The sequence below is a fragment of the Quercus suber genome, unplaced genomic scaffold, assembly GCF_002906115.3.
Source record: "Quercus suber isolate HL8 unplaced genomic scaffold, Cork oak 2.0 scaffold_184, whole genome shotgun sequence".
NCBI lineage: Eukaryota > Viridiplantae > Streptophyta > Magnoliopsida > Fagales > Fagaceae > Quercus > Quercus suber.
The window spans coordinates 768,403-778,170 of record NW_027069642.1 but is presented as its reverse complement, the minus strand read 5'-3'; the positions used below and the strand labels follow the sequence as shown (position 1 = coordinate 778,170).

Genomic DNA, 9,768 nt, shown 5'->3' with positions numbered 1-9,768 from the left:
AAAATTTTTTAGTGAAATGGTGAACCATATCACTTGTACATCACGTGAATCTTATAATTTCTCATCTCATGTAATTTTTATCTGAATTAGCTTTGTTTTGCATAAAGCATTAATGCTATATGGATTACGTGAAGTTAGTCGACAATAGCACACGAGTGTGTATAAGAGAATTTAGAGAATGCCAATATGGAGAAATGGAGAATACTGCAGAGTCATCGAATCGGTGATGAATAATAGAATAAATTACAATTAAAGCAGACAGATGAATATATATATATATATAATTCCCAGTAGTATGTGTATTCTCAGATAAAACTATATGTCTTTGCATCCTTCTAATTCTTTCCCATTATAACTCTACTATCTCCTAATATAAATATACCAGATGAGGAACACGAAAGAAAAATGCATCCATTTGATGCATTGAGATGACATCTTGGTTTTGAGGAAAAAGGATAAAAAAGAAAAGGAACAAAAAGAAAATACCTACATTACAAAGAACAAAGGTTGTGTCAGTGGGACGCCGAAGGCAGCTTCCAAAATTTTTTGGTTGCAACAAGTATTTTTTCTCTCCCGTGTGATTCAGGTTCTTTCTCATGTATGGTAGCCGTCCATTTAATAGCACGAGCTATGCGACCTACTTTGTCAATAACTTCAGGGGAATCTCTAATCACAACTGTTCCCTGTGGACGCAAAATTCGATCCATCTCCACCATCAAATCCACAAGGCTACACCTGCAATGAACATAGGCACTTAACTTTAATTACAGAAAAGCAACCTATCAAGTTCTTTGAACAAATAGAGGTTAACATCTCCTTTGGATTGAAGAGAAATTATGTTGCAGTTGTATGGATTCAGCTCTTAGAAACCGGCACGGATAAGGTATAGAAACAACCATATTCAGAAAGGACTTCTAGAGAGAAAATTTTAGTTGCATGGTGGCTCACAAATATATGCACAGTATACCATTTTTTAGTAAACAGTATTATATTGTTATGATGCAGATGAGAGATGTAATGATTGCATAAATGTCAAGTTCTGCACATACAAACCTTTCATAGGACAAAAGCCCAGTTAATAGCCCATTGGGGATAATAACTTGCGATTTTATCAAGGAATATAACAGATTAAAATGCATAACATATATAGCCAAAGAGCTCTAGCTCAACGGCACCTCCCCCACAACCCCACCCCCCCGCGGCAAAAAAAAAAGAAAGAAATATTAATAATAAATAAAGGGTATAGGGTAGGGCAAGTGGGTTTTGAACCCACAGAGTGCATGTATTTTCTCACCAATAATAAATAAATAAATGCATTACATATAAAATATAGAGCAAATAATACAATATTAATGACACGAATACTCTAATTTTGATAAAAACATATCAATTTTGTCAAATGAAGCCATATCTACTTCTCGTTCTACTTCAACTAAAACCAAGTTATCTTTTGGTGCCTTTATTTATAAAAGTTACAACAAAAAGTAGGTTTAAGCCCATGCCCAGAAGCCTTAGTGGTAAGGGAGAGTGCCTAGGCTAATTGTAAACGCAGAAGTCTCAGTTTTGACTCCTAGCTAGGGCATTTAGCGATTTACCTGATGCGAGGATGGTCCCACTGGCCCATACCTTGAGGGGGTTCCTCATCATAAAAAAAATAAAAAATAAAGAGTAGGTTTAAGCAGCCAAACAATATCATCAACCTAGCAAAATATCAGGATTTTATTTATTTTTAAGTACTTTTCAATATCACAAAATATGCTCCATATTACTACATTTTATTATTATTTAAAAAAAAAAAAAAAAACTCAAGGAAGCCAGGAAAAACAGGAAACAGATAAGAAACTAGCAACAAAGGAAGAGGTTATACGTCACACATACCTGTTCTTGCCTTGATCTTTTATGAGTGATTCAATGCCAGCTACATGAATGAGATCATAGGTCCTAGGATATGTTGAGAAAGGCTCACACCTGGAACCATTAATACATTAGTTCATCCATAAAAGTTCTCCATGAAGCCATTATAGTTCTAGTAAAATTGATAATGGCTCCAAATCGTACTGAAAATAAAGGATGGAGTTGATATATACATGACTGGCTGCCATACAAGGTATGGGCTTCTTGGGGGGAGGAAAAAAGGATGCCTGGATTGGTAACTTTAGTCCAATTTCAGACAAAGAGCAACAGGATACGCCAATCAAGCCATAAAGGGCATGCAGTTCATCACACCAAAAGCTTTTACCTTTCAATGAACCATTGAAGCTACCAAAACTTCAAAAGAGTAAGGTTACTAGGTCAGTGACTGGGAACTGGAAGGTTGCAAGGTTCCTAGGTAACAACTTTTAATTTGTAAAGTAGGTCTTTTGATAACCACTTAGAGTCTACATGAAACAGATCACAGAAGAAGAAATATCTAATGAATGCAATTTCATTGGAATATTGGAAGGTCATAAACCGCCCTCTACAGTTACAAATGTGAAATAAAGAATAAGAGGATATAGCAATCAAGCCATAAGGGCTTTTGCAGTTCATTACACCAAAGACTTTCTGTGAACTATTGAAGCTATCAAAAGAGTAATGTTGCTAGGCCAATGTGGCTGATGACTTGGAATTGGAAGGTTGCTAGGTTCCAAGGAAAAATGTTCCCTTTGTAAAGAAGGCCTTTTGATAACTACTTGGAGTGTACATGCATTGGATCACAGAAGAAGATATATGTAATGAATGCTGTTTCATTGGATTATTGGAAGGTCAACTTCCCTCTAACAGCTGAAAATGTGAATGGAGCTAAAGCAGGACCACTGACTACAAAGAATGACTCATATAATTTATGCGTGCTGGGTGGGAGGGTGGGGCATTCTTGAGTTAATTCCATGAAAATGGGGGGGGTGGGGGGGCGCATATAATTAACTGTACTATTAAATCTATAAATTTGGTAAAGGGAATCCAAGCTGTTTAAACTGCAGAACAGAGCATATGTGTTGTTTTCTGGAAGATAACTCCAATGGACCAACAAACCTGGTCTTTTTTTACATGGATTATTTTTTATAAGAATTTTTTTTACAGATATATTGGCATATTAGAAGATGTAAATATTGGTGAAAATCTCAAGTTAACTAACTCATAAATAACCATAAAGGCAAGCAGGAATTTTACCAGATATCAATTCTATCTGCTCTGACACAAAGCAACAGGAGGATCAAGTGTATTACTTCAGGACAATAGCAGCAAGGGCATTTTAACATGTAGCCATTTAAAAATTGATATGAAATGTTTGATTGTTGATTAATGCATGCTTCTAAAGAAGATAAGAGTCATACGATGGTCACTTCAAGAGTAACATGAAGAATTCATGAACTTCATCAATTCTAAGATAGAGGGCCTATTAACAGGAATATATTTTTAAAGGATCAGCAAGACAGTAAAAGTCACTCACCAATCATGGTAGACACCAATAAGGCCTCTGTCATAAATTACTGCCAAAGTTGGCGGCTTGCGAGCAGGTTCCACGTTCATTACCCACACAGGGTCAGATTTTAGAGCTGCTGCAAAGCCTCCAAAAAATGCATTCATGTCCATGACGTTGCGTATAGCTGGAGTTCCAAGCTTTATATTTAATGAGTTCTTGTAGTAAGCAACCCGTCTTAACCACCTCCGGGTGTCAGCCTCATACACATCAATGCCATTTTTCATCTGTGTGGCTCTTGAAGGAACTTTTGTCAGCCTGCTGGGCCACTTTGGAATTGTCCCAACAGCTAGTTCTCCTTTGACAGTAGAGGTCCTGCTTACACATTTTTTTAAGTTGTAGTACCTGCAAAACAATTGAGCTTACTTTTTCACAATTCCCAGAAAATCTTTGCACATACAGGCCCCATTGATAATAATACTGTTTGAAATAAACCGGATAGAAATCCATCGCATACAAGCACAACAGTGAATGGCATGGCAACAAATAAACGATTGACCCCTCCACATGCTAAAAAAAATCCTTTCAAATAAGAAAAATTGTTCCAGGACAGTTACCAGGCATAACTTGGGTCATCTGATTCATCACACAACTCTAGACCAAATTCATTTTGGTTGGGGAGACATGAATCTCCCAGAGGCTTTTTCCAGATGGCCGTGCTTCCTTCTACGACAATGATTTCATAACACAATGATCTAGCCACAGCCTGCAGATCATCCCATTCCTTGTCTTGATTAGCCCAGCGTACAGGGGGACCAGAGATGACCAGATATCCTCCTGGTCGAAGCAGCCGATCCACTTCGAGGAAATATGTTGCATCTGCAAAGCCAGAATTTTATGATAAATACAAGTGGCAGGAACTAGCAATAGTGTAATATAGGAGAGACCAAATGTGACAAAGAACTCACTATAAGCAGTAAAAGGGACTAAACATCGAGAACAATGCACCAAGTCAAATGAGAATCCTGGAAATGGGAGTCTGCGAGTTCCAAGCATAGCAACAAAAGCTGGGATCCCTCTCTCCAGGGCAAACTGTATCTGGGATTTATGTGAATCTCTTGGTGCGAATGACACGGTTAAAATGTCTTCAGCTAGCAGATACCCCCCAAAACTGGCCACCTGCACGAGGATGAGATTTTATGATCTTAAAAAGTATAAATTCTAGTAAGGTCTCAGAGAGATACAGGAATTAAGCTCCTACCCCGCAACCCATATCGAGAGCAGTCCTTAAAATGCCACCACTTATAGGGATATATTGTCCAAGCTTTTCAATATAAGGTACTGCACCCTCTGGGAACATTGTGCCACCACCAGGGAAAATGAAGTATGGACCTTCCAGTTTCATCCATCCCTGATGACCTTTCCTTTCTGCAATTTTGTTGTGTGGCATGTTGCTATGCCATACCTGCACAAGCACTCAACAATACTTCAGGATAAATGAATAGAGTAACTGATGAATTTCTGACAAAATATTGGCATCATACATCAGTCTTGGAATTTGAAACAATATGGAACAAATAATCTTATATTGAGCACCAACGTATGCAAATTATTTCTTGCATGTGGATTGTTTCCAAGAAGAAAACCAAACACTACTTCACGTTAAAAAAAAAAAAATCTGATAATTTTCTTGTGAGCAATCCAAATATGGCTACTTTGTCCATCACCAGACTCAAAATCCCAGTTGAAGATTGACTTTCAAATTTAAGAACATAAGATCCAAGCATGAGCTGAGCTTCACCAGGTTACAATATCTAATTGAGATTGACAATCCTCAATACTTATTTATAATGATACTCCTTTTGTTACTATTTAAGCATTATAGGGGCTAGATTTTTATAGCCTATCCACAATTCAAGTGAGAACCTCAATGAATCAATTTCAAGGTTTGCTGAGCATTTTTTTAATTGGTAACTTAAATATGTACCTAGTAAGTCTCGAACCCACTACCTTACCTTGCATCCAAAATTTATGAGGAAGTGTCATTTGAGCCCTAGGTCATTGCCTCAAAAGTTTGTTGAGCATAAGTGTTTGAAGCCTTAAAATCTCTATCTATCTATCTATCTATCTAAATTATAACTAAGACCCTAGACTATCTCCATCACCTCTTCTAAAGTGAGGTTTTTTCAAATTCTAGTGACATCCAGTTTATAGTTGTTACACCATCCCCATAACTACTTCTTTGATACTTTTTGTTTTTTGTTTTTTTTTTTTTTTTTGTTTGTTTAAGATAGATAGTTACAATGGGGGATCGGGATTTGAATCCTGAACGTCTCAGTTTCCAATCTTGGAAACATCAAGAGGTGTCAGTCGAGCAACATGACGATTAGCAGTACTTCCTTAATACATTATCATTAAATCCACATCTTAAGTATTCAATAAAGCATCACATGTACTTTTACTTAACAACCTAAAAGTTCCAACCTTCAGATCAAAGCAACAAAAAAAGTTCATTACCTTGTGCAAGCTTTCGGGCCACGGCACCGGAATTTCGTACCCTTTAGGGGGTGGGATTAGACAAAGCGGCGTGTCGTCCGGTAGAGGACAATGTCGTTCTCTATAGAAGTTCATTTCTCTGCTCAACTGGCTGTTCCTCCTTGGGTCCTCACATGGCATGTGGTCCACCGAGTCTGCAGAGCAAGCCTCGATGGTGACCCGCTGAGTCCCCAGCTCCACCAACGCCGCGAGGCGGTGGCGCTGACCTGGATCGGAGGTGGTGAGGAGGAGGGCTTGGCGTCCCGATGCGGCCATAGAGTCCCCTAAGGGAGTGAAGACTAGCAGTAAGAAGATGACAACGATGGCAAAGAACGCGGCCGAGACTAAGTCCAAGAGTCGCCATTGTCTGGGGCTTCGTTTCTGTATGGGCAGATTTAGATGACCCATTTTCTTGGATCCGATCAAATGGGCATCTGGAGATGGGGTTTGGTTGAGTTGGGTTCTTTTTTGTTTTCAGAAAAAATCTGAGGACTTTTGTTGTTTTTGGTTGTTAGTGAGAGAGAAAGAGAGATTTTTTGAAGTGTTTTGCAGTATTGGGGTGTGAAGATTTTAGGGGTTAGATGGGGTTGGTGAGATTGAAGAGATTTTGAGTGTAAGCAAATGTTCTTTTATTGTTTTTGGGGTTTGGGGAGAGATACTAGATTTGGGATTGCAGTTTTCACATGCACTGTGAGAGTATGTATGTATGCGTATTTATTGAAAGAGAAATGGAACTCTTTGTTTTTTGAAGCAGTGGATTTGTTTATTGTAGAATTGTAGTGGAGAATGGCCGAATGGGGATATTATAACTATATAGAAGTTGGGGTAGAGGATTAGATTGACATGGCTGTGAAAGATCTGTGAGTGAATACTGCAACTGCAAGTGTAGTGTAATATACTAAATTATTACTAATGTATCTACAGCTGTCGAGTGATGGTAATGGCCAGAATAGGAACTTGATGTTGATTATGAGGCTTTGGTTTGATGATGCCAGGACAGTGAAGTTTGATGCCTCCGCGTGATTTGCTTGCGATTAAAGCTTTATACCTTTTTCTTTTCTTTTCTTTTCTTTTTTTTTCTTCTTGAAAACACAATAGTTGAGGGGGAGATGAGAAATTTGAACTCTTCTAAGTTAAAACTTAAAACATCAAAATATGTTAATTGGTTGAATTATATGACTCTTGACGTAAAAAGATTTTATGTGACTTATTTGTTCATGCTAAAGTAAAGAAGAATAATAATAAGGAAATTTAACCAATTATGATAAATAAAAAAATTATGGTTATAAACAATTTTTTTAATGCTTTTATTATTATTATAGATTTTATAAAAATTAAAATGTATTGTTCCCATTTCATAATAATTGTTATCATTAACTACACCCATGTTGTGAATTGAAAAATAAAAGATAGTATAGTCACTTTAAAATGACCAATTTCCTTAACTTGAGAGAGGAAATAGATTTTTTTGTTTGTTAATTTTCTGCTTAATTCTCATTAATGCGTTCAACATACATAAATAATTAAGGATGAGATAGTCTCCTCAACAAATCCTAAAACATAGAAACCTATCCTATCCTAAAACATAAGAATTTATTTGAATACAAATAAATAACAATACTAATTTATCTAGGAAGCCTCATTTTATCACTTACCTAAATTCAAATAATTTATCCAGCATCCGGGTCATAACAACCCACTGATTGATTAAAGAGACATTGGTATGGTGTATGGTGCTGCCCCAAGTTCCTCATATGCTTAAGTTAGCACTCTAATACCATAAAATGAAATGTCGAGGGTTTAGGATTATTTTGCATACCTTGCGTTTAGTGTTTATATAAGGTATCTGATTGTTACTTCCAAGATTCCTATTAGTTACTTTAGTTGGAATGTTGCATAGATGTTGCTCACTTGTCCGAAATGATTGTACCTTTCCCAAAGTGAGGACTCATCCATTTTTATTTTGGACAAAGAATCTTTGAAGTAGGCAAATATAAATTAGAAAAGATGCATCCCATCAATAATAATTGCTTTTTACTAATAGAGTAAGACACAAATTAGTTTCTTTTAATGTAGGCGAGATTTGAACTTGTCTCTTATTTAATGACAAAAAACTTTACCCGTTAAACTAATTAGAGGTCATTTATTTATGTGTTTGGGCAGAGAATTTGTGAAAAAAAAAATTTGAGGTGGAGAGGATTTAAATTTATGTTAAATAAAATTCATTGTTTGGATATGTTATTAGATGAATTTCTAATTTTTAAAGGGAATTTCAGTTGAGAATTGAGGGCTCAAATTTTAATTTACAAATCATTCCTATACATGTGTTATTTCCAAATCTCTCTTCCTCCTTTATCCATTTTTTTCTTTCTAAACATGTGTTTGACCAACTTATTTGCTTAAAGGTGAGACAAAAAGTAACTTAATAAATATGTTGACCGCAAATAAACTGGTCAAACACACTTCTAATGCTCGGTACCAAATTCCCTTTCTCCACATCTAATCTTAATAGAGAACAAATAATCCTTAAACAACCCAAAAATGCTTTAATGCAACTCCACAACCGTCACTCCAGCCACTACTACACTACCTGCCATGACTCGTACCAACTTGCATTCAACTCCAATATCCATCCCTTCATACGAGCGCATGAGACAAAGGTTGTGTCATTATCTTATGGTAAAAAGGAACGACCATCGACGAGTTGGATCCTATGAGAGCATAGACATGGCATCTTCGCTCTAGCAATTCTTAAGAACGAATAGTAATATCTATTAGGCATAGGGTTAAGGTCATTCTTAGCATCAAGGTCTTCATTGAGGAGAAAGTATTCCTTGTAACAATCATACTAAGTCAAACCATACTCTTTTGTTATAATAATTAGTCTTACCAAGTTACCAATTGCCTCTTATTCACAAATTGGGCTTGTGTTACGTGCTTGACTTCGTATGATCGCAAGCTATGTTGGTTGTCGTAAAGGGGCATTAAGGTAATGCATGGGTTTGCCTATTTTCATGACACAGAAGTTCAAAACATGAAACTCAAGAAGAGACAGTTCCACTTGGACTACACTCCATATCACACTAGCCATATCAACGTTTCAGATGTGGAACTCGTCTCTTCTCTTTAGCATTTAAAACTCTGCAGCAAATTCTGAAACTGCTTTCTCCACCGAAGTACTTGCTGCGGCGGGAAGTCCCTTCTGTGATCAACAATGCATGCTAGCAATGACCATGATGACAAAAAAGCATTAAGTATACGTGTCTGTTCGAGAGGAGGAACCATGGGGAGGCAAAACCTCTCTTAAATTTTTTAATTTTTTTTTGGTTTAACCTACTTTCAATTGTTGAAAGTATGCTTTAACCTACTTTCAACCAAAAAAAAATATATATATATAAATCAGAAAAACACCAAATAAGCCATTGCCAAACATTCACGGCCAAAAAAGAATTAAAAAAAAAAAAAAAAACCATTTTCTACCAGACTGTCTCAATTTGCCTCAACCACTATCAAGCTCGTTGGAGAACTTTGCCCATCAGAACCATGCTAACAAAAACTAGGCCAGAACTCCTGAACCTACATTTAGTACAGTTGACTAACAATAGCAGTAACCTCATCTCTCTCTCTCTCTCTTTTAAAAGAGCATTCGATAGCATGCAAATCAAATGAAAAAAGAACAGTTAATCAAAAGTCAGATTTTTGAACACTCTATGGTCTCAAGTTCTGTTCGCACATTCAATCGTAGATCACATTTAATGTGTTTAGTAAGCGTACAAAATATTGCAGGAAACATCCAAACCAAAAGAGAAAAAGAAACCATTGAAGAATTAACA

At 36.6% G+C, this 9,768-nt stretch overlaps 1 protein-coding gene across 1 annotated transcript; it reads right to left on the bottom strand.

Moving 5' to 3' along the window:
* Positions 1–243: 243 nt before the first annotated feature.
* LOC111991615 (probable pectin methyltransferase QUA3) lies at positions 244–6,840 on the bottom strand. Its single transcript, XM_024023403.2, has 7 exons — positions 5,918–6,840; positions 4,662–4,865; positions 4,369–4,579; positions 4,018–4,279; positions 3,431–3,805; positions 1,879–1,968; positions 244–735 (listed from the first exon to the last, which is right to left on the bottom strand). The coding sequence occupies exons 1-7, from the start codon at positions 6,341–6,343 to the stop codon at positions 513–515; spliced, it is 1,791 nt and encodes a 596-aa protein (XP_023879171.2). The 5' UTR covers positions 6,344–6,840; the 3' UTR covers positions 244–512.
* Positions 6,841–9,768: the final 2,928 nt, after the last annotated feature.

Excerpts from the sequence above, each read along its gene's own strand:
- LOC111991615 (XM_024023403.2), bottom strand. The coding sequence starts at position 6,343 with ATGGGTCATCTAAATCTGCCCATACAGAAACGAAGCCCCAGACAATGG. Across the intron at positions 4,580-4,661 it reads CTCTCGATATGGGTTGCGGG|GTGGCCAGTTTTGGGGGGTA; the intron begins GTAGGAGCTTAA and ends ATCCTCGTGCAG. Across the intron at positions 3,806-4,017 it reads GATGACCCAAGTTATGCCTG|GTACTACAACTTAAAAAAAT; the intron begins GTAACTGTCCTG and ends ATTGTTTTGCAG.